Genomic DNA, 26476 nt, shown 5'->3' with positions numbered 1-26476 from the left:
ACTAATTTTTCTAGATTTTCTAATTTAATGGAATATATTTTTTTAAAGTTCGTAATGACCCTGAATTTTGGTGGTATCTTTTGTAATACCTTTGCCATCTCTAATTCTATTAATTTAGGTGTTATTTCTATTTGTTTTTTTCTTTTTCTTAGTTTTATTAAAGGTTTATTAATATTGCCATCTTTACAGGGAACCAATTCTTTGTTTCTTTGATCTGTTTATTATTCTTTTACTGTATACTTGATGATTTTCAACACAAATTTCTATCTCTTTTCTTTACTGGTTTTCAGATTTTTTTTCCTTTACCAGGACCTCAAGATGTATCATTAGATTATTTGGTTGATACCTTTCTGATTGCTTAATGTAGTCACCCATCGCTAAAATTTTCCTTCTTAGAACAGTTTTTTGTTATTTAGTACAGAACCTTGGAAGTTATGTTTACATTTTCACTTAACACTAGAAATTTTAAATTTTTCTCCTGATGTTTTAATGGATTACCATACAAATGAGTACTGTTTAGTCTCTTTATGTTTGTATAGTTTCTTTTGTTAATTTCTAATTTTAGTTTATTACAATATGATAAAATAGAAAAATTCTATTTTGTGAAAATTTGATTATGTTCTAAAGTACAATTTATGTTGGAGATAGTCCCATGAGTAGATGAAAATAATGTGTATTCTGCTGTCACTGTATGGAATATTCTGTAGATGTCCTTTTAAATTCTTTTGATTCATAGTGTGGTTTAACTCCTTAGTGTGTTTGTTGAATTTTTGTTGAGATGATCTAGCCATTAATGAAAGTCATGTATTGAAGACACCCACTGTGTTAGTAAGTTTTCCACTGCTCTGAAAAAATAAGTTTAAAAAAGAATATATTTATTTATCTCCTGTTTTCAGAGGTTTCTGTCCTTGGTTGGCAGGCTCCAGTGTTTCTGGGTCTGTGGTGAAGCACCACATCATGGAGAAAGGACATGGCAGACCAAAGCTGCTCACCTCATGGCAGGTGGGAAGCAGAAGGAACAGGTCAAGAACAAAGTAAATCAGTTAAAGACACATTCCCAGTGGTCTTCATTGCACACCTTACGTCACCTACCTGCTGTTCATCGGCTATTTCAGTTCTGAATTGCAGAAGAGTTGAGAACATTACTAGCTTCTATTCTGTCATCTTGATTCTTCACCTAGTATATTAGAAATTTATGTATATTTTTAAGTAAGATCAAGAAAGAATTAGACTTAGAAAGATTACAATATGAAGGCATAAGACAAAGACAAAGCGAAAAAAAAAAATGTGACTTTGACCAATTGCAAGGAAGAAAAATGACCAGATGATGAGATAAAGAAAAATTAGTAGTGTACCAAGAAGCAAAAACTCATGGAAAGAATAAAGATTAGTTTGTGGTGGAGAACCGCAGCGAGATTTGCAGCAAAATAGTGATATTTATCTGAGTTGTCACACAATCAAATTTCAGAATCATTTAATTATTTAAAAGCAGTGACTCTTGTCTTCTTTCACATATATAGACTCACCCCAAATCCCACTTTTTATACATACAATGTGTTTCAGAAAATTTCTTGAATAGCTAAAGTAACTACAGTAAGCCAACTTGTACTAGAAAAGCAGTTAGAAGGCCTAAGATGTAAATATATTAGAATGAAACTCACCTTGCCTAGACATAATCAACATAGAAAATATAATGCAAAGCTAAATCTGTTGCAAAATTCTGGTCAGTAAACAAGCAAGAATGAAAAATGTTTGGTCGATATCTTTCAGTATTTGTTTTTTTTTTTTTTTACTAAATATTATGTTTTTAACTTATGTACATCATTACCAGAGTATACAGTGAGTTTGGGACATAAAACAATAAAATGAGTTTGCATTCAAGTATGTAATGAGTCACACATGTATCTGTAATCATCACCCCAATCTAAGCAGAATAATATTTTTATAGTATTTCAAATCATGAATTCATAAACTCAGGCAGTAATTGAGCCAATGATACCAGATTCTGGTTTCTCAGATTAGATCTTAAATTTGATTGTATTATTGAGCAATGAGAACCTCTATGTCTTGAAGAGGAAAGACATGCAGGAGATCATCCTGTGATGAGTACAGACAAAGAATGGGAAAAGAGAAAGAACAGAAAATCCCATGAACATTTCTACATATTTGTTACATATTCTTGGTCTGATACAGTGCAAAAGCGTCGTATAAATCATCTCTTAGACTCTGACCTAAATCCCTCATAGAATCACCCAAGTAAGAGTAATGAAATATTACCTATCTTCTACACATCTATTTTGAAAATGAAGATTAATATCATTACTCTTCTACATTAGGACTGACATGAATGATTTAAAAAAGAGAAGAAGGAATTAGTATTTTGTCCATAACACTCAATAGGCATTTATTAGTATAAATGAACTTGTCAAAATTGACATATTTTACTGTAAAGAAATTTATTTGAGAAATCACAAAGAACCTGAAATTAACCAAGTTCAACTAAGGGATGACATATAAGATATGCCAAAATTTGGTCAATTCTTTTATGGATAATTATTTAAATAGAATTATTTTACATGAAAAAAACAAAGTGAAGAAAATTAAAATCACTACATAAACTTTAAAAATAGTCTTTTTTAAGACGTACTTTTTATTCTATTGTTCCTCTGGATTTTATGCTGTCTTTGGAGATGGGAGAAATTGGCTAAATACATGTGTAATTGGTCCTAGTTTGGTGGGTATGGTATCTCAAGAATTCCTTTGTACTTGAATAATGGATATTCCTTGCTAGCTACCTTATGGATCTGCCTCCTCTTTTTTTCTTTTAGGTGACTAGTATGAGATAGTCACCTGAACAAATAGGAAGTTAACATAGGCAGCACTGGGCCGATCAGGTTTCTTTTTTCAGAAAAATGTATGAAGTTTTTCAAATTATACAGCAAATGGTAATGCACCCACTTAAATAATAGTCTTTTCATAAGGAACACAAACAGTTGAGGTTCTATAAATGTGTCTTTATCTGTCTTTCCTCAGTTCTGGTTTTCTCACCTTCAGAAGCACTGAAGTTAAAGCCTTAAATCAAAATTTCTTTTCATTGATCCAGCAATACCACTTCTGGGTACCTACCCAAAAGAATGTTCATAGCTGCACAATTCACAATTGCCAAACTATGGAACCAGCCAAGATGTCCATCAACAGATGAATGGATTACAAAACTATGGGATATGTACACAATGGAATTTTACTGAGCTATAAAAAAAACACAATTATGTCATTTACAGGGAAATGGATGGAACTGGTGAGCATTATGCTAAGTGAGATTAGGCAGTCACAAAAAAATAAGAAATCAGATGTTCTCCCTAATATGCAGAAGCTAGGGGAAAAAAGGTTATAGGAGAACTCTAAATGAAGAAGGAAATACTATATAGGTGATCATATAAGGTGACCTAAGTGAGGGAGCAGGAGAAAGAAGGAAACTCCCTAGTATATATGATGCACATTAACAAACATAACAAGCATATCACAGCCAATCAGTAAGCCAAACATGAGAAGGAAGGAGTATAGAGGAAATAAGGTGGGATTTGTGTAAGGGCTAATTGAATGATGTGTGTGCATGCATGCCTATATCATCTTGTACTCCACTAAGATGTATGACAATGCACCGATAATTTTTTAAATTTCTTTTAATTTGAAATAGTTTGAGTTTCTGTCCCTAATGACTAAGATATTTTTTCTCTCCCTTCCACAATATATTAAAAATATGACTTAATGTCCAAAAGCCTTTTGGCTTGCTCAGAGTAAGCAAGATGACATCATAGGAGACAAGCAGCATGGAGAACATTAAGATGCACATAAACTCAGTAGTGGATACTGCACAAAGCCCAAGGATATGAGTATCCGTGGAGGCAAGTTCCAGTAACAGGTACAAGTCACACATAAAATAATAACATTGGGACCACAGAATGGAAGCTAGAAAACCAAAAGAATTAGTAGGATGGAATGCAAAAAGCCCCCTGCACAGGCCACCCCCATCAGAATGCTTCAGAGCTTCTGGTTCATGATAGAAAAGTAATGCAAGGGCTTTCAGGTGGCCACATAGTGGTCATAGGCCAGGGCCCTGAGAATAATACCTCTCTTCTTCAAGAAAAATGTTCAGCAAAAAGCTATATCATGCATCTTTCCAAGAAATTGGTTTTGAAAGAAAGTATTTTGGTCCATAATATTCAGTTAATAGGCATTCCATTATTATTGATGGAATATGTGAAATTGATATATTTCATTGTAAATTAATCTATTCCAGAAGTCACATGACAAACTGAGATTATAAATAAGCTTACCTATAGGAATGGTGATGGATGTCATGGAAGAAGCCTGAAGAACGAAAGGTTCCGAAAGAGTAGTTTGGCGAAAGGTCAAGCTTTCCGAGACTCTGGGTGACTTCTGGTCTTTCCGGAATTTCTTCCACCCAACCCACCGGTGAGAGCGGGAACTGGCTGTAATCATGTTCTTAATAATCTTTAACCAGGCCTCTTTGTTTCTTCTTGTTTTTTAATTTTCCCTCCATGATTGTATTCTTGCAAGCATATGACGTATGTTCTATATCAATCATTCTGTATTGTGTTTGAGATTGTACTTTGATGTTTTTCTTTCTTCTGAAGTTGTGGTTTTGGTGCAGGGGAAAACGGTATAAAAACTTAGTTTTAGAGAATAAAGTTTTCAGTTGTCCAAGAGACAATTGTCCGTGTTTTCATTCCAGGGCAGCTGCTCTTCAGGCAGCTGTTCCCATGCCTTCATTTCAGCTCTCTCCCTCCCAAGTCCCGGGTAAGGATCCCCATAGAATGGCATATAAAATATATCTAAATTTGATTAATCTCTTTATTGATTACTATTAAAATATAATTACTTTCACTTGAGTACACAAAGTCAGAATAACTAAAATCACAAAGTAAATTGGAATATAATCCTCCTTTGAAATCTACTTCTCTTTATCTAATGCCTCTAGATTTTATTCCACATTTAGGACTATAAGGAGTCAACTCATTACATTAGCAGTTGGTCCTAATTTGGTCAGTATTATGGCATCTAAAGAATTTCCTTTGAAAATATTTGAAGAAGAGATACTTAATACTGGCTCCCTCATGGAATCTGCTTCCTCTCCCTCTCCTGTAGGCAACTGGTGTAAAGCAGTAGCCAGAACAAAAGGAACTCATCAAGGCAGCACTAGGCCAATCAGGCTTAATCTAGCAAGATATTCAAGACTTGTTTCTGTTGCTTTGGCAGAAGCTTTCTTAACTTGATGCCATTTCATTTATTGATTCTTGGTTTTTCCTGGACTTTGGGGAGACAACTTATTGAGGAAGTCTACCAATACCTATATAAGGGAGAGTTAGTCCTACATTTTCTTCTAATAATTTTAGTTTCTGGTTTGATTTCTAGGTCTTCGATTCATCTTGAGTTGATTTGGTGCAGAATGAGAATCTGGAATCTACTTTACTTCTTCTACATACAGATATTCAGTTTTCTCAACATCATTTGTTGAAGAGACTTTTTTCTTAGGCTTATGTTTTTTGGCTCTTTCGTCAAAACTTAACTGGCTATAAGTGTGAGAATTGGTCTCTGCACCTTCTATTCTAGATCAGTGGTCTATTCATCTGTTTTGTGCCCAGAAATGACTCAGATTCTAAAGCAAATGGCAATGGACTCACCTTAAGCAATGGAACCATGTGATAAGGAACAGTGAGTGTTGGGATCTGGCTATTTGCTCTTCTTTCTGCCCTTTCTGAGTTATAGTTGCTTTTCCTTCAGAATCACTGAAACCAATAACTTTATCAAAATTTATTTTATCTAAAAATAATTTGAGTAAGTTTCTCTTCCTAATGTCTAAGATAGTTTTGTCTTCCCTCCACAAGTTTATCCAAAGCATGGTATTGATGATCCATAGTTTGGTAGGTAATTTTGCTTTCTAAACTTCAATTTATATCCTAAATTAGAACAAAATGTAATTCTCTTCAATTTATATATCAGTATATTGAGTTTCCATCTCAGAGTAGATACAGGATAAAAGATGAAAACATTATCTCTAATCCCATGACACTGACATTTCAATAGAATTTTATAACCTGTTAACAATGAGTATCCTATAAAGGTTTTCTCTAACACCATTTGGAATTCATTACACATTATACTATTTTATAAAGTTTAATAATTTTGCTTTTCATCTGAAACCAACACCAATCTCCCCCACAATTTCCTCATGGCATTTTTCATGTCTTTGTTCCTCAAAGTATATATCAAAGGATTCAGCAAGGGAGAGAGCATGGTGTAAAATATCGCCACCATTTTGTCAAAGGAGAAGGCAGATGGAGGCCGTGCATATGTAAATATACATGGGACAAAGAACAAAACCACAACAGCAATGTGGGAGCCACAGGTGGAGAGAGCTTTCCGCCGCCCTTCAGAGCTGTGTGTTCTCAGAGACTGCAGGATGACACCATAGGAGACCAGCAGCATGGAGAAGATCACGATGCAGATAAACCCACTGTTGGCAACCACAAAGAGGCCAAAGATGTGCGTGTCCGTGCAGGCAAGCTCCAGTAATGGATACAAGTCACATATAAAATGATCGATGACATTGGGACCACAGAAGGGCAGCTGGAAAGTGAAGAGAATTTGTATGATGGAATGCAAGAATCCCCCCATCCAGGCCACCCCAACCAGAATGCCACAGAGCTTCCGGTTCATGATGGTCAAGTAGTGCAAGGGCTTGCAGATGGCCACATAGCGGTCGTAGGCCATGGAGGTGAGGACAATCACCTCTGCCCCACCAAAGAAGTGTTCAGCAAAAAGCTGCATCATGCAGCCTTTAAAAGAGATGGTTTTTCTCTCATAGAGCAAGTCCACAATCATCTTTGGGGTCATGGCAGAGGAGAAGCATGCATCCAGAAAAGACAGAAATGCCAAGAAGAAGTACATGGGGGAGCTGAGCAGAGCAGGGCTGCAGATGATGGTCACTACAATTAGCATGTTTCCCCCAATAGTTGCAATGTACACAAGCAAACATATAACAAATACAATTTTCTGAACGGTTGGATTCTGCGAAAGTCCCAGGAAGACAAATTCAGTTATGAAGCTTTGGTTTTGCATGATGTTCAACAAAAAGGTGAATGTAAAGTGTGCATTTGGTAAATTTGCAATTATGACAAATTAGCATTTACTTTAGACCAGTTTATTGTTTTATAGTCATCAGTAGTTGAGTACACCCAAATGGAAAGTTTCCCTAATGCTTCTTTTATCAACAAGAACGCAAAGTTAGATACTTATTGAGGGCAGTATTTGGAGGTCATATTTGATCTGGAGATGAATTATTGAGTACTTTAAACTTGCTAGAGTTCTATGAAAGGGAATAGAAGTATGCACAGGTGGGAGAGAAAATTAATATTTTTATCTCAAATCAAAGCTTTCATAATTTATGAGTGACTCTCTAACGTGAATCATTGAGAAGCACTCTGAATCCTCATCCATGTTATGAAGAAATGAGAAATGTAATTGGATCAGCCATGCCTGCAATTGTCATGGAAGGGGAAGGGGTAACTGGCTCATCATCTCTGATCTGGGAACGCTCAAATCTGCAAATGAATGGGGAAAGAACACGTGTTATAAGAGGACTTGACAATCACGGTGACTTCTCAAAAATGGGCCTTTTAATTATTTAATTTCATTATTATTATTATTTTGTGGTGTGTGTGTGTGTGTGTGTGTGTGTGTATGTGTGTGTGGTACTGGCAATGGAACCCAGGGGCATTCTACCTCTGAACTACACCCCAAGCCCTATTTTTTTTTATTCTTTTATTTTGAAACCAGGTCTCATTGAGTTGCATAGGGCCTCACTAAGTAGTTGAGGCTGTCCTCAAACCACGATCCTCCTGTCTCAGACTCCTAAATGCTGGGATTACAAATGTACACTACTACGCCTGACTTAATTTCTTCTTTAGAAAAGAGAATGAGCTCTAGAAAAGTACATATCTACAGACGACCCATAATAGGTATACACTAAATCTTAAGGATTTTTTTAAATTCATCGCCTAAAAATTATAACAGAGGTTTCTGTAAACAATAATGTTAAGAGTGTTGGTGCATATCTATGTTCCCAGTACTTGGAAGTATAAGAGAGGAGGAGGTTTGAGGTCAGCCTCACCAACTTAGACCTTCAACAACTCAATAAACTTCTGTTCCAAATTAAAAGATGGGCAATATAGCTCAATGATAGAATATTTTTTGGTTCAAACCCCAGTAACACACCAAAAATATAACAAAAAATTCTACTCCTAAGTGATGTAATAATAACTGAATGAAGCTGGGCGTGGTGGCGCACACTTGTAATTCCAGCATTTGGGAGGCTGAGACAGGAGAATCACGGTTCGCGGACAGCCTCAGCTACTTAGTGAGGCCCTGTACGACTTCATGAACCCCTATTTAAAAAAAAAAGAATAAAAAAATAGGGCCTGGTGTGTAACTGGATTCCATCCCCAGTACCAAAAAAAAAAAAAAAAACAATATAACTGAATTAAATGCATTACACAGGCTGTACTGACTAAGTCTGGGTCTTATTATTTCCATTTTATCGGTAGGAAACTCATGCTTGTTGAGGTCAAATTCAAACAAATAACAGATGCTTAATATGGGATGATACACAGAAACTTTGTTCCCAAAACATTTGTACTGGATGGACAGGGAAAGAAGCAGGAATTTTGTTTTTCCATCAAGAATTTTAGAGCCAATTTATGCAACAAAACTTAGTGTCTATTGACAGATGAATGGATAACAAAAATGTGATATATATCATAATTTTTTACTCAGCTATAGAGAACAATGTCATTGTTGTATGTAAATGTATGTATGTAAATGTATGTCATTAAAGTAAAACGGGTGGAACTAGAAAATATTATGCTCAGTGAGATCTGCCAGTCACAGAAAATGAAAAGATTGAATGTTTTCTGTCATATGTAGAAGCCAAAGAGAGAATAAGAATCAAGAAGGATTTTAGATAATTGAGGAGAATGAGCAGTAGAATAGTGCAAAATGGTAGGGAGAGAGAGGTGGGGAGGGAAAATGGAAAAACTGACGAGAGAGGGTTCAATTTATACCACATCCACATATGAACGTGTGCATGTCCATTTGTATAAATTTTAACCTCACTAAGATGTATAATTATAATGCACCAATAAAAGTATAAAAATAATTAGCAGCTTTTCAGTTCATGTGCACCAACTACATTTATTTATTAATTTATTTTGAGGGTCTAGGGGTGAAACTCAAGGGTCATTCGACCTCCGAGCTACAACCCCTGCCCTATTTTATTTTTTTATTCTTTATTTTGAAACAGGGTGTGACTAAGTTGCAGAGGGCCTCACTAATTAGCTGAGGCTGTCAGTGAACTGTGATCCTCCTGTATCGGCTTCCTGAATGCTGGGATTACAAGCGTGCACCACCACACCCAGCTTACAATTATTCAAGTAATAGAAAAATATAGCTCCTTTAAAAATGGCATTTATTATGAGAATTTAAAACTACACTCATTTTATGCCACTTACTTACAGTTGGCAGAAATGGTTTTAAATGTTAATAAACTAAAAAATGTACAATTTAAACAATAGAATCAGCCATTGCTTATTTTAAAACAGCCATTTCCCTGAGTCCTCGGTTTCTTTCCTACCCAGTATCTGCACCATGAACTTCACAACCACCTCAAGCTCTCACCAGAGTCAAGAGTATAGGAAACCTGGGTGTGGTGGGTCAAATGCTTGTAATCCCAGTAATCGGGAGGCTAAGCAGTAGGATCATATATTCAAAGCCAGCCCCAGAAACTTAGTGAAGCCCTCTGCAACTTAGTGAGACCCTATTTCAAAATAAGAAATAAAATCAGGTTGGAGATAGGGCTTGGAGGTAGAATGGCTCTGCGCTTCATCCTCAGTACCAATATATATACATATATGTATATGTATACATATATATATACATATATATATACATATATATACATATACATATATGTATATATATAATAGTCTACATGATCATTGACTCATGTAGAATCATATTTGCTTCCTTACTCATTTATTGAAAATGGAAAGAACACTATAAATGTACAATTCAGCTCTTTTCAGTTTACCCAAGGGTCTGAGCAGGAAAAAGAATGAAGTGAAATGCTTGGGAACGGGGGCTGCAGATTCATGCAGATCTGGGTTCAAAGCCAAGCTCTTCCACGGGTCCCATGGCACAGATCAGGTACCTTCAAATGCAGGTTTCACTTTTGCAAATGGGTTTCAAAAGAATGTTAATTTGTAGGGTTCTTGGGAGAAGCAGGTAAGGCCTGATACATAAAAAATAGTGATAAAGTCAATAAAATCAATAGAAAAGGAGATTTTAGGGTGAGGATGATCTGCCACCTCCATTCATAAACAGCAGCAATGTTAATATTTTTACCCCTAATTTCTGTTTTACCATGACCAAGGCTGGTAATATGTTAAATATTTTATCATGTGACTAAAAATTTAAAATCTTTTCTTTGGTCATATGTGCTGAAAAATACATTTTTAAGTGCATGACACTTAAATGTCCAAGGCAGATACTGAATATATTATTGTGGCCTCAGCTCTACCTGCATCCACTCCTGTTTTACATAGGCTCATTACACACTCACAACCAAAAAAAGAAGCCAAGAGGGTGTGAGGCAAAGAAGACCCTATATTAATTGGATAAATATTTCTTATATCTTCAGATTCCTTAACTGAAATGTTTAAAGAGCATTACCATTTTGGAACTGAAATAGCCATTAGATGTAAACAAATCAATGCTTCCTTTTATCACATAAAGTAATTCAAAAAAATTATTGTCCAAACATTAACAATGGAGAATATAAACTGAGCTTGGTGGCACAGGCTGGTAATCCCAGTATTTGGAGGTTGAGACAGCAGGATCTCAAGTTGGAGACCAGACTCAGCAGCTTAGCAAGGCCCTCAGCAACTTAGAGAAAATCCTTTTCCAAAAAAAAAACAATAATATAGTAAATTTGGGCTGAGTGTGTTATGTAGCTCAGAGATAGAATGCCCCTGAGTCCAATCCCCAGTAACACACACAGACACACACACACACACACACACACACACACACACACACACACACACACACACCATGGCTTGATCATCATGATTATGACGTTAAATCTTTGAAAGGGTAATTTTTCTTAATGTCTTGAGTTATCCTAAGTTGAATCCTAGAACAGAAAAAGCAGGCAGTAGGAAAATTAGTTCAGTAAAATTAAAGTAGGGTATGTAGTTCAGAATAATGTGCTCATGCTTATGTCATAATTTTGACAAAAATATCTATGATAATTTAAGATGGTAATATCAGAAGAAACTGAGAGGTACACCAGATTTTTCTATACAATCTCAATAAGTTTTCTGTTAATCTAAACTTTTTACAAATAAAAATTTCATTTAAAAATCTTCAGTTATTACTCAAAAACAAAAAGGCTAGAAATCTGTTTAATATTTTTCTCCGGTACAGGAGTGTTCTACCTTTGAGCTAAATAGGGTCTAGATAAGTTGCCAAAGCTGTCCTTGACTCTGCGGTTCTCCTGTCTCAGCATCCCAAGTACTGGAATGACAGGTGTGCACCACTACACTCAGCTCAGCTTCATTTTGTAATAGCTATGTATTATTGAGGAAACCACCAGAAAAGAGAGTTGAAGTGAGACTTTCAGCAACCTAATGAAACCCTGTTTTGAAACAAAAATAAACAATAAAAATAAAAAGGGCTTTGGGTGTAGCTTGTGGGTAGAATGTCCCCGTGTTCAGTCCCTAGACTAAATACACCCAAAAAAAATTGCTATTTATAAATTATACCTCTTATCATTGCAACAACTGATTCACTCGTCTAATTCTTGGGAAAACACATTAATAAATAATTCTAGAATCATAAACATGATTCTAGAATCATAAACATAGTAACCCTAACCTTAAAAAAATATTCTAAAAGTGAAATTACATGAGGAAACTTCAATATGAAAGATGTTTAAATATTATATAAAACTGTGAAATATCTAAAATATTAAAATAAAAAAAGATGTTTATATAAATAACAATATTACAATTTAATTTTACATGATGCTGTGGAAGAAATAATTAAATTCAAATATTTATAAAGTGTAGAATTATTGTATTAAGTGAGAAAAAGAACATTTCTGTGTGTGTGTGTGTGTGTGTGTGAGAGAGAGAGAGAGAGAGAGAGAGAGAGAGAGAGAGAGAGAGAAAGGAAGGGAAGGGAAGGGAAGGGAAGGGAAGGGAAGGGAAGAGAAGAGAAGAGAAGAGAAGAGAAGAGAAGAGAAGAGAAGAGAAGAGAAGAGAAGAGAAGAGAAGAGAAAGAGAGAATGAGAAATTGAACAATTGAACCCAGGGGCATTCTGTCTCTGAGCTACACCCCCAGCCCTATTTTATTTTTTGTTTTTAAACAGGCTTTCACTAAGTTGTGGAGGGCCACACTAAATTGCTAAGGGCAGTGAACCTGATATCCTCCTATCTCAGACTGCCAAGTAGTAGGATTACAGGCATTGCTACCACTCCTGGCTCAAAAAAACTAATACTTCTCTCCATTTGTACAAATATTTTAAATATAATTTTATAATCTGGAAGGGAACATACAAAATGGTAGAGACTTTTAGCACATATATATATATATATACTATAGGAGGTATATTAAAATTAAACATGAATTCAAACACAAAGCATAAAGTCTCCATCATCTAAATAGTTCAGAATGGAAATATAAAGTTCAAATTAAATTCATGTGCAAAGTAGAAATATCAAAGTAACATAAATGGAAAAGTTGTATTGAAATTTCAAAGGATTGCAAACTTTCCATTACTGGCCACACTATGGGTACACACTAAGGGTTGTTTTGAAAAGGCTAACCCATATATTCGGAATATGTAGTTTTTGTTACTGTTATTTTCTTTACTACAATTTCAGTTATTTTCTATGTGTTTAGAAAGATAATGTTTTGGAATTCCAGGTTTGATTCTGTGATTGTGGGTTGTTTTGTTTTACATTTTTATTATTGTTTATTATTATTGCCCTTTGATCACAGAAGATGTGTGTTAGTATTTCTCCTTTTAAAACAATGGGATTCTGTGGCCCAATAAACAGTTCCTAGAAAATAAAAACACACAAATTTCTCCTATAGGTAACAGCTTATCCTGTCCATACTGATTATCGAACACTACATGGCCTTTTTCTTTCTCTGAAGCCATACCCTTGAAAGTGCTGGAGCTGTCTGAGATCACTTGAGGCCCCCTCACACCACAGACCCTGGGCACTGGACCATCTCCTAGGGAGGAGACTTTGGGAAGTTTGCCTTCCAGTGATCCATTGTCCACATTTCCCACTATTTCCTTCTAAGTCATTTTAGGCCAAACTACTTCTACGGCCCATTTTCCTGAAAATAACTGAATTTCTGTTTCAGCTTGAAGTACATGTAACATTAAAAATTTAAAGAGGGAGTAATACTGTTTATCATTGTAAGTAGTCTTTTGTAGTTACATTTCAAATAGTAAATTTCAAATATATTTATATGCATATATGTGCACATCATCATGTCTGTTTCCATATTTCTAAATAAATATTGTTATTATAGTTTTGTCAATTAAAATCCTATTATTGATTATCCTCTCTGTGAGTTCATTAAATGCACCATGTTCTTAACTGGGTTACCATTAAAGAATTTATTTCCTTTCCATTTTGCTAAGCACATACCTTTTTGTGACTAAGAAATATGTTCTCTTTAGATCTCAGTACCTTTTCTCTCCCTTCAACGTACCTCTGCTGATTTTCCCTAAATGTCATAACACTTCTATTTTTATTATTTTTGGATTTTGGAAAAAAACAATACCATCTCTCTGTTTCTACATTTGAACTTCCAAAGGATGTGTGAACATTTTTCCTTCCTGTATTCTTAGGGATTTAGCTCATTTTAAGGAAAATGTCACACTCACTTCAACTAATTATATGGCAGTTCAGAACATCAGCCACTTCCGTTTTTCCTAAACAATTTTGAGACAAGACTTAATGCCATTTATGACATCAAGTGTACTCAAGTCTACTTTTAAAAAATCAAGTGGACATACTTAGATCTGTAGAGTCCACTCCATGACATGAGTCCCTATTTCTTACCTTTAATGTCCTTCTTTGTATCATTTGTTGGTTTGTGCTTATTGAAAAAGTACTAAAGGTTATATTCTACATCAATAAGTATGGCTGATACTATATCACTTGATTGTATCATGTCCCTATATCAGAAAATTTCACTTCTTAATCTTGAACCACCAGATGAGGAGAGCATTAGAGGGTAAATGATAGGGAAAAAATATTTAAAATGAAAGTTTAAAATTTAATTGGAGGGCTAGGACAAAAAAATTTCACATGTTACAATACTTATTTACTGGGATTTAAACTGAAAATGAAAATCTGGATAGTGCTCTAATTTTATTAAACTTCAAGAAATAGGGTTTTTTTTTACCACCCTAACTTCAATAAAAGGATTATTTTAAAATAGCCATTGCTATTAGTTATTGTTGTTTTTTGGGGCACTTGTTATCTATCAAATGTTGTTCTATGAACACCAGATGTATTATTTTATTTGTTTGTACGTCCATTGGACTTGTTAATGCAATTCTATTAAAGAGGAGTTTGGAATCCAGGATCTCCCAGTAATGGTAGGCTCACACATGACATTAAACAAGGTAGCCTGACCACACACCCATATTTTTAAGCACCATGTCAACATTTGAGGTTCTCACTGGGCGTGGTGGTGCACGCTTGTAATCCCAGCACTTGGGAGGCTGAGACAGGAGTATAGAACAAGTTCGAAGCCAGCCTCAGCTACTTAGTGAGGCTCTCAGCAACTTAGTGAGACCCTGTTTCAAAATAAAGTATAAAATAGGTGTGAGGGTGTAGCCCAGAGGTCTAATGCCCCTGGGTTCTACCCCCAGCACCATAAAAAATAATGAGATTCTCTCTAAAAACATAAGTATGAAATTTTAAGCCTCACCATATATCAGTTCCTGGAAAATCCTGGTGATGGTAATCTCCCATTCTCTATGGAGAAAACTCCATCCTGTGTCTCTTCAAGCTGGGATGCCTGTGCCAACTCTTCCTTTTCCATCTAGGAGAAAGAGGAAGAGCATCTCTGAGAGTTGAGATGAGACTGGGCTCAGGACTGTTCATGTGCTGTTTCCAACATGGCTGAGGAAAACAAATGAAGAAACAGAAGTTTGCTCCTTGCCTTCCAACTAGAGTTTAAAGAGGTTTCCCTGAGAGTTCATGAGCCTCGACAGCTGTTTCTTCTTTCTCCCCAGGGCTTGGAAATTTTCCATGAATGTAATTTTCTAAGATGCAATTTTGTGGAGTTTTTTTTTTTAATTTGCTTATGTGTTTGTAAATCTTTTATGTCTCCAAACAGGTAGTTTTTGTTTTCTTTTTTATTCCTTTTTTAACTTCTCCTGGATTTTTAATTGAGGATGTTTTCATTTTCTGTCCTATTCAAGAATCAAACACTGTGTATACCAGGATGGGATGTAGTGTTGCTTTTTAGAATTGATGCAAGATGCCTGTGTCCTTACTCAATAGAGAGCTGAGTTCTGGAATAGAGCAACATCGCTCCATTAGAACATTTGTTATTTTGAGACTAGAGAAGCAAAGAGGGCATATTAAAGAATTAATGACACTTATATGTATATGTGAAATGATTTATATATTAATCAGAATTTTATTGACTTTGATATTAATTTTGATATGCTATGATTTAAAAACTAATAGCACAATTTTTAAAGAGTATGTATTTTTATGTATTTTTATTTTTATTATTTATTATTTTATGTATTTTTAAGAGCAATGTAGTATAATGGTGAATTAATTGATCAGGAATCCACAAAGGTGTTTGAGCATTCTGTGGAAAAACAAAGGCATGCCCTCGGCCAAAGGTTAATAAAATATCAGGTTTTGTTTCAGAAGAGAGCAGAGGTGCTTGCTCCCAGGTAGCCACTCTAGTGGCCAGACAAATTGCCCCATGAGTTGTATTTAAGGAATCTTTAAAAAGATTCAGTAGAGAAAAGGCTTTTACAGGGACCGTTTTCAGTCCATGATTAGTATAGTTTCATTTCTTTTTCTTTTTTTTTTTCTAACTTGTTCCATGTTTTAAAATTTAAAGTTACTTCTTCAGGAAACCAAGGAGAAGATTCTTGTAGAAAGGATAGAAAGTGTCTAAGTTGCTGAGTAAAAACTGAGATACCTCTTTTCTTATGCTTAGCAATATCATATACAATATCAATGAAGAAACCTCTTTCTTTTGATTCAGTATGTCCCATCTTTAACGTCATTGCCCTTCTTTACCTGTTCTACGAAACAGGGGGTCTGCAGCACCCTTGAGCAATCTACCTGGCTCCCTGAAAATGAGGGGGACTACTCACCAATCTTGCCCCGCTGTAGGCGCCATTATGCCGGGGTCCAGCCCCAGCAGAGTCGGGGTTCGTGTGTTGATGAGGGGGAAACCGAGGCCGATGAGAGAAGAATGCCACACGAGATCAATCTTTCTCCATCTTTCTCCATTTTGTTCAGGATTTGTTATAGTTTTTATACCTTTTTTGTTGGCAGAAAAGCAAAGGCATAGTCATGCAAGCAGGATTTCCAAGGACGGGAAATAGTTATTATTTGTTATAAAGTTTAGGGCAAGGGTGTCAGACATTTAAATAATGATAGTCTATTTTGCCTCACTTCACAAGGCTGACCCAAACTTAATCTTATACAGTGGCTCTAATTAAGGTCAGTTTGAACTTAATGTTTGGCCCAATAACTTTATCCTTGGGAAAGAATCTTTGCTTCCCGAGTCTCTCACGTGCCGCTGCCCATCAGTTTTAGTTATAATGTTTATACATAAAATTCCAATTATACATATTAATCCAAATAATCCTAAAATAATTTTATGAAGAAAGGAATGCTAGACATACTTCATGGGGGATCTACGCCCTTGCGAATCCCCTGATCGAGCTTTCTCAAGATCTGCAAGAGATGCCGTAGCATATTCTTTCTCTTTTTATTTTATTTAAAGCCCTATATCTGGTTTCAACCACTACAACCATTATGGAGATCAATACGGAGGTTACATGGAACCACCATGTGACCCAGCTACACCACTTGTCAGTATCTTTTCAAAAGTAAAGTCAGAACACTATAATGATAGTTGCATATAAATGTTTCTAGCAGCACAGTTCACGATAGCCTAATATGGAGCCAACCTACATGTCCATCAACAGATGAATGCATAACCAAAATGTGGCATATACACAATGGATACTCTTCCTAGTTGTGGTGATATCTTTAAACAATTACTCAGAAATAGACCTTTAGCAATTCATCCTGGAACCCTGGTTCTTGCTTCAAACCACAGTTAGCATCCTCCACTCTGTTCTATGCACTGCTTTGATTAATTCTTTATTTTCTGTTTCTGTAAGAGAAATTGAACTGGATAATAGTGAAGTATACTGTGAAATGGAGTAGGACAGATAAGATAAAAGACATTTTTTCTCAGTTGTAAAAAGTAAGATACTTTGTACTTTTTTTGGTACATTATAACTATATGTCATAGTGAGGTTCAGAGTGATACACTCATACATGCACACGGCACTCAGTATATTTCCTCTGGATCGCACTCTCCTTCTTTCCAAACATTCTAGTGTGATTGGCTGGTAGTGTTGTCTTCATATATGGACATAACACTATTTGAACTGTTTCCTTCATCAGTTCTCCCTTTTCTTCTTCCCTCCTCCCCCCACGCTCTCCTTTACTATGCTACTGGTCTCTATCCTGTTTGTTTAAAGCCTTATTTAATTACTATTTTCTCTAGCTCACACATATTAGAGAAAATATATGACCTTTGACTTTCTGCAACTAGCTGATCTCACTTAGCATAATATTCTCTAGACAAATTCATATACTGAGGGAGACCTATTCAAGACATGTAACAATGGAGGGGAAAGAATAGCCATTGCTCTTCCAGAATTTATCCAATATTCTACACTTATCTACTGATTTAAAATTCTTTTATCACCATTTATTGAATCACAAAATGTTCAGGGAAATTTTTGTCTTTACTCAAACTATGGCAAAAAATTCACAAATCAGAGACTTAATATATGCCCAATACTTAATATATTTAGTTCTCCACCTTTATATTCACATTGTTTTTATTACCAACCCTGCTTTACAAACCCAGGAAAAGTCAGGCATGGTGGTCCACAATTGTAATCCCAGTACTTGGGAACCTGAGACAGGAGGATTACAGGTTCAAGGCCACCCTTAGCAACTGTCAGCAACCTAGTGAGACCCTGTTAAAAAAAAAAAAGAAACTAAATAAATAAAATAAAAAATTCTGGGGCTATAGCTCAGAGATAGAATACTCCTGGGTAAAATCACACACACACACACACACACACACACACACACACACACACACCATATATCCATGTAAATTTTAGCATTCTTATCAATTTATGTGAAAATTATTCATCATTACAGAGGGAGGGAAAGTTTTTATCAATTCACAGAAAAATATTATCTGAAAATTAGGGTCAATCATAGGATGTGCAGATCTAGCCGATTATGTTTTATGGGAAGCCTACTCTGCAATCAGCTTAACATTAAAAATAAAGAGTCTGGAGATTATGCTACAGAATTTCTTAGCAATGTTACATGTAGTGATTTGTTGATGGAGACTTAGAATTATTAACATAGAGGAGCTATTTATGTACTTGTTCATTGAACATCAGAACACATGAAGATTCCTCCTATTGTCCAACTTCTCTCTCACTTTTTCTCTCTCAGATCCAGTAATCATCTCTTCTTGCTCTCTGCAGAGCCTGTTCATGATGAAATGATTCCTTAGTACCACATACTTCACTCTATTTTAATTAACTGCTCATAATGCTGCACATGTTTATTAGCTTCCAATGACTCTCTCAAAGATACTTCGCCAGGCATGGTGGCCCACACCGTAATCCCAGTACTTGGGAGGCTGAAACAGGAGGATCTCAGGTTCATAGCCAACCTCAGCTACTTAATGAGGCCCTTCACAACTTAGTGAAACCCTGTTTCAAAAATAAGGAATAAAAAATAGGGCTGGGGGTATAGCTTGGAGGTAGAAAGACCCTGGGTTCAATCCCCAGTATTGCAAAAATACTTTTATTTTTATTTTTATATCAAGTTACATTATATATTTTAATAATAAATTATTATCCAGAATAAAAAGTTCATTGTGGCACATTTGTGTGCATACATAGAAGTATTACTTGTCCAAATTCACTTCCAAATAACCCTCGCACCTTCCATTCCTCCCTTCTTCTTACACCTTTCTCTACACTACTAGTGTCCATTATAATTTTATAATATTTCCTTATAATGCTTTTGTTTTTTTCCATTTAACTTCCACATATGAGAGAATACGAGATATTTTTAGTCTGACTTAATTAAAACTATTGTCTTCAGCTTTGATTTCCTGCAAATTATGTAATTTCATTTCATTCTTTATGAATAAAACTCCACTAAAATATATAAATATATATAAGAATATGTATTCTTTATTTATACATCTCTTAATGGACACCTAGATTGATTTCATAGCTTGTATATTTCAAAATATACCACAATAAACATGGATATGCCTGTATTTTTAAAACATGCTGACTTTCAGTATTTTGGATACTTAGAAATAGCATAGCTCAGTTATATGGTGGATCTATTTTTAGCATTTAAAGAAACTCCATACTGATTTCCATAAAGACTATGCTAATTTACATCCCCTCCAAAAGTGTATACAAATACCCTTTTCCTTATCATTGCCGGCATTTATTGTTATTCTTATTTTTAATGGTTGCCAATTCTAACTGGATTGAGATAGTCTTTCTGTATTTATTTTGATTTGCATTTTCCTGATGGTTAAAGATGTTGAACTTTTTTATATAATTGTCGGCCACTTTTACTCATTCTTTTGAGGACTGTTAGTTTAATTCGTTTGGCCATTAATTGATTACCTTTCTTGTGTGTTTAAGGTTGGATTGGTTTTTTTCTTTGTTTGTTTTTTGTTTGTTTATTTTTTGCTTGTGTGCTTAGTTCTTTATGCATCCTGGACATTAAGTTCTCTTTTTCTCTTTTAGAAGATTTGCTGGTGAAGATTTTCCATATTCTTTTGATGTCTCTTCACTATGTGAATTGTTTCCTTTGCTGTGAAGAAGCCTTTAAATTTGAAGCCATCCCAAAAATAAATTGGCTGTAAGTGTGTGGATTTGTTTCTGAGTCTTCTATTCTGCTCCATTGGTCTAAGTATTTGTTTTTGTGCCAGTACCATGCTATTTTTATTACTATGGCTTTGGAGTATAGTTTAAAGTCAGTTTCGTGAGATATGAAAGTAGCTACTCCTGCTCTCTTTTTATCTCAATCTGCATAGAATATCATTTTCCATCCTTTGACTTGCAGTCTGTGGATGTGTTTGCCTTTGAGGTGTTTTTCTTGAAAACCATATATATAATCAGGTCTTGTTTTATCTTATCTCTTAGGATTATGTCTTTTAATTCAATAAATTAAGTATTTAAGACAGACAAAATAGCCTATGTAAAACTTTTACAGCAAGAGCACGCCTCACCAATAAAGGACCAGAAAGGTATCAGCATCACCAGAGAAGTCATCAAGGGATCCATTCTAGGAAAGAAGTTCTGAGAGAGAATTGGGTAGCCAAATTATGGCTGTCAAAACTTGATAATTATAAAAGTTTTACCTTTTCACTCCACACATTTTTTTACTACAGTGCTCTTTCAACTGATATGTTAGAGGGTGGTCTAGCTCATAACTCATATTTCAATTGAGAAATCCCTCTAAGAACCACCCCCACCTGTCCACCTAACTAGAGTTAACCAATAATCTAGGCACTGTTCCGCTGAAATTTTCTAATCGTCAATTATTTCTGTGTTTTTTATTTTTGTTTTTTTTTATAAGTTTCCTTCTGCACTAAAATATAAGCTTCAAGACAAAAAAAGCAAGTTTTCTTATTTGTTACTATAAATCCAGTTTCTAGTATATCACAAACTTTACACAAAATCAGAAAAAATATTTTATTGAATGAATGAACCTTGAAGTTATAAAATATAGTTGTAGATTATTAGAGATAGATATATATTCAAATGTTGTTTTGTATTAATACTAAAACTAACCCTCTAATTATTGTCATCACATAAATCATGCACATTCATTTTAATAAGAATACAAGATAATCATGTTAAGACCTTGAGCTTCCATGACCTCATTAAGGAAGGTAGTTTAAAACACCTTTAGTTTCTTTTTTTTTTTTTTTTGGTGGTACTGGGGTTCATGGAAGCCCTTCTACCTCAGGGCTACACTCCCAGACCTACTTTTACATTTTTGTTTGGAAACAGGGTCTCCTAAACCAGCGCGCGGCTGGCTTCGAACCTGCGCGATCCTCCTGTCTCTGCCCCCCAAGCGCCGGGATTACAAGCGTGCGCCACCACGCCCGGCTCACCTTTAGTTTCTTTTTCTATTTTTTACATCAGAACTCTGGAGATTTGAATCACAAATCTCAAAAGTAATATCAAAACAATTCTCCCATATTTAACAAAATTGGTCTATCCAATTGTTCTAATCCCATACAGAATATATAACTTCAAATATAAATACTTGAGTCTAAAATACCTTGACTCACCAAGTGGCATGTATTTTCTTCTCTTAAAAAAATCACAAGAGTCCTGGCATGGAGGTGCACACTTGTAATTCCAGCATTTGGGAGGTGGAGAGCTGAGAAGTGCAGTTGGCGGACAGCCTCAGGTACTTGGCGAGACCCTTCACAGCTCAGTGAGACCCTGTCTCAAAAAATCTATAAAGACAAAACACTAAGGCTGGAGGTGTAGTTCAAAGGTACAATTCCCTTGGATTCCATCCCATTACCACCCACACAAAAAAATCACAAAAGGTAGTTGAGAATTTCAGTATAGAGGTGGCTTCTACATTAAATAGCACACTAATAAACTGAGGTTGTTTTAAAAAGGAATGAAAACTAGGGGAAATCTCACTCCTAACATGCTTAATGTATTTATCCTCCCAATTGCTCTCTTTCTGCTTATTTGCAAATATTTTTAAATCCCTGTTTTCTTTCAGATTTATTCATTATTAGTGACATAGTTGATTATATATCAGAATATTATGTATTAGTTCATATTGTTAATTATATTTATTATATATTGTATTAATTATATTATTAATAATATCAATTCATTCAAATATTTTAAACCCTTAAGTTTCTTTCAGACTTATTCATCCATTATTATTCATTTAATAATACTTATTAAGCAGATACCAGGTGATTAATTATGTTCTAACAATGGGGTTTAAAATATAAAGAAACAGTCCCCATTGTGACAAGAATTACAAGTGAGTTACGGGGAGAATGCAAAAGTTAAGGAGTATTTTGAAGTACAATTTGTGATCATAAATATTGATAAAATAACCTGGATGTAGTAGTAGTAGAGAATAACTCAAGGGAATGACCAGAGAAAGAAATACTTCCCTTTATTTTCAAGTGGGGATTCATCTAGAAATGGGAAAAGAAAAAGAAAAAAAGGGAGGGAACCAGCAAAGCAAAAACTCTGGGGAAGTCATTCCAGTAGTGAGACGAGAAAAGGAAGAGAAATCCTAAAGAGAAAAAAAGAAGAAAAAACTCTAAGCTAGTAAAGGCTTGGGGTGTTCAAAATAAAGTTTAAGTAACAAAAAAAAAAAAAAACAGTGTACCTAGAGCCTTCTGAGAAAGGGGATACAGTAGAAACTGTACTAGTGTGACAAAGACAAAAAGAGTAATCTAATTAGAGAAGATGCTGGAGCAGTTTGACTTGCTTCTTAAATTTAAAAGATGCCTTCGGGCCAATTAAAGTGTACAGGCCTCTAATCCTACTTCTTGGTAGGCTGAGGTAAGAAGATCTCAGATTTGAGGCCAGTCTCAGCAACTTATTGAAATCCTCAGCAACGTAAACAAAGCCCTGTTTCAAAACAGAAAATAAAATAGAGATGGCATTGTAGTTCAGAGGTAGAATGTCCCTGAGTTCAATCCTTATTCCTCTGGCTGTCAAGTGCCCAATGGACAGAGTTCATGGAGAGGGTTAGACTCCACTGACTTGGTACAAAAGATTTGCTCCTGGGCATGCAAGTTAATAACTACCCCGGGTTCCTCGGCTCATCCACAGTTTGCCCATGGTATTCTTCACCTCTGCATTCCTCAAGGTGTAGATCAAAGGATTTAACATTGGCTCAACAACGGTAAAGGACACAGCCATGGCCTTATCAATGGGGTAAGTGACCACAGGCCTCATGTACAGAAAGATGCAGGGCACAAAGAACAACATGACCACTGTGAGGTGGGAGCCACAGGTGGAGAGGGCTTTGCGCCTCCCTTCCAAGCTGCAAGACCTCAGGGAGCAGAGGATGACAACGTAGGAGGCGATGAGCAGGAGGAAGATGGTCATGCACATCACCCCGCTGTTGAGGATGACTAAGAGGCCCAGGGTGTGGGTATCCATGCAGGCCAGTTTTAACAATGGAAACAGATCACACATAAAGTGATCGATGACGTTGGGGCCACAGAAAGGTATCTGATACATGAAGAGGAGCTGTATGGTTGCGTGCAGGGATCCTCCCACCCACGCCCCTCCCACCAGCAGGCAGCACACTCGAGGGCTCATGAGGGTCATGTAGTGCAGGGGCTTACAGATGGCCACATAGCGGTCCCAGGCCATCACGATGAGCAGGATGATGCCCACACCACCGAAGAAATGCCCTGCAAAGAGCTGGGTCAGGCAGCCTTCAAGGGAGATGGTAGTGCTCTCAGAGAGGGAGTCCATGATCAACTTGGGGACAATGACAGATGAGTAGGCGATGTCCATGAGGGACAAGAAAGCAAGGAAAAAGTACATGGGAGTCTTCAGACTCTGACTGGAAGTTATCGTTACCATGATGAGTAGGTTTCCCAATACTGTGACCACATACATGATTAGAAACAAAGCAGATAACATTTTCCTCAGTACTACATTCTGTGTAATGCCCAAAAGAATGAATTCAGTCACATTGTTTGGATTCTCCATTTAATGAGAGCCAATAAAAGCTCTGCAAAAAAGATCTGCAAAAGGATGATGATGATGGTGATTAGTAGTAGTAGTAATAGTAGTAGTAGTAGTAGTAGTAGTAGTAGTATGTTACTAAGGATTGAACTCAGGGACAGTTTACCTTAAGTCTCTCTCTACTCCAAGAAACTCAGACCTACAATGTGGCTGACATCATTTCTACACAAGAGTACTAATCAGTGTAAACCTCTAAGGGTAATGTAAATATGGTATTATGAAAGGCTAATGTGAATCCGTTACCACTCATCCATCATAATTCACTGCCTGGATTCTACTTGTACTTGCTGAAAGGTGCTCCCAAATGATACAAAGGTTCCAAAGAATAATAAAAATATTAATATTAAAAACTCCTTTATTTGACACCCACTATGTAACAGGGAGATACTAGGTTTGTAACAGGCATTATTACATTCATTTTTCATATCACATGAAATGAGTGTGATCCTATATCTCATCTCGAGGATGGGAAAAATTTTTAGGAGCATTGAGCAGATGAGTGGTATCTATGTGTCCAGACAGTCTCATGCTGAAGCACAGTTCATAACCATTACACTATACTTCTAAAGAAGTAATCAGGGTTCTCAGCTACCTAAATGTTATTGCTGATAGAGCCAAATGATTTGATAAAAAGAGTTGCTTCAGTAGGCAACAAGCTTGTTTTTACTAGGGAAGCTTAAGAAAAAGTGATGTGATATTTGATTAGAATACATTAGAGGACATTTCTTTCTCCACATATAACTTCAAGGATATTCCTTATAAACGCACAATACAGAATAACCCCAACCTCTTCCATCTCCATTCTAGGAACTTCTAAAATTTTGAATAGCCCTAATGAAGTGGAGAAAGCCCTCCTTTTTTTGAAATAAGGATAATAATTTTTCATTCCTTGTCTCTCTAACTTCTAATAAATGTGGCTACACTGCTCATTTCTTGGATGTTGACATGGTTGTTAGAGATTAGTGGAATTTTAGCAGTGCAAAGGAACTGACTTCAGGACTCCTTTTAAACACACCAACTTATAGCTTATAGGCATTAAATCTTTGTACTTCCAAGTAAGATTACCTTTAAGCAAGCAAAGACCTAAAGTGTTTTAAAACAGTATGCTCTACATAATAATAGAAAATAATCTCACTTCTACCTTAAAACCTGTGAATTTATCACAATTCTCTTTTGACTATCAGTACACATCTCACCTTAGCTTGACATTCAAAACCTACGTACTCTTGTATCATATTGAACATTGCTATGATGTAAAACTACAAATCACCAATAAAAGTGTAAGAGAGTAAGCTAAAATTTCTAAAGGCCCTCCTCCAAAGTCACACTCCTCTTTCTGTATGTCTCCTTTCCAAAGCAGCCAACCCTATCTCTTGCTGCCAGAACACACACCTAAGCCTCTTTAGCGTGGGAAAAGGCCCTAGTTCACAGTCCCATTGAGAATACTTACCAGTTATAAGACCTTCAAATCCTGCAGAAATAAAACAGTGCATTATTAATTAAAGTCAGTATGTATCAAAGTATTATTAAGAACACTGTGTCAAGATTTTTCTCTTTTGATTCCTTACCCAAACTCTATGAGGGAGGGCATTCTTAGACATACTTTAACCAAACTCAAGAGCTGAACCATACCGTGGACTCATTCAGTGTTGAACTGCCATCAGATCCTCCTGGTAATACTAATATTTAACAACTTTCCCAAAGATATTAAAGTAGATCAAGCTGTAAAGAGTTGATACCTCAAGGCTTTTCATCCTGAGACCAAAATTTGTGCATGCAAATAAAACAAACAATTCAGAATGGTACTTGGGAGGCTAAGAAAGGAGCATTACAGGTTTGTAGCCTGCCTGGGAAATTTGGTGAGACCCTGTTTCAAAATTAAAAAATAAAAAATAAAAGGGACTAAGGATTTAGCTCAGTGGTAGAACTCTCTGAGTTCATTCCCCAGTTTCAATAAATAAATAATAAATATGTAAATTGCTGTTATATTTAAAATATAATTGTAAGCCTGAAGTGGTGGTACACACCTCTAATACCAGTATTTGGAAAGCTGGGACAGAAGGCTCATAGAAGGATCAAGGCTTGTGGCCAGTTTTGGCAAATTAGTGAGACCCTGTTTTAAAATTAAAAATTAAAATGGGCTGAGGGTACAGCTCAGTGGTAGAGTGTCCCTGGGTTCTGTCTGTAGTATTGCCAAGAAAT

At 35.8% G+C, this 26476-nt stretch overlaps 1 protein-coding gene across 1 annotated transcript in view; it reads right to left on the bottom strand.

The window, feature by feature from the left end:
• Positions 1 to 6198: 6198 nt before the first annotated feature.
• Positions 6199 to 26476, bottom strand: part of LOC308259717 (uncharacterized protein) — a gene marked incomplete at both ends in the record, with an annotated part of 51779 nt that continues 31501 nt past the window's right edge. Inside the window, 3 exons of the mRNA XM_080690937.1 lie at positions 6199 to 7154; positions 23320 to 24187; positions 25471 to 25533. Coding sequence (XP_080547063.1) covers positions 6199 to 7154; positions 23320 to 24187; positions 25471 to 25533 — 1887 coding nt within the window. The remainder of the gene's footprint in view (positions 7155 to 23319; positions 24188 to 25470; positions 25534 to 26476) is intronic.

This window comes from Muscardinus avellanarius (genome assembly GCF_963383645.1).
Source record: "Muscardinus avellanarius genome assembly, chromosome: 1".
NCBI lineage: Eukaryota > Metazoa > Chordata > Mammalia > Rodentia > Gliridae > Muscardinus > Muscardinus avellanarius.
The sequence above is the reverse complement of the archived record's forward strand: the minus strand, read 5'-3'. Positions and strand labels throughout refer to the sequence as shown.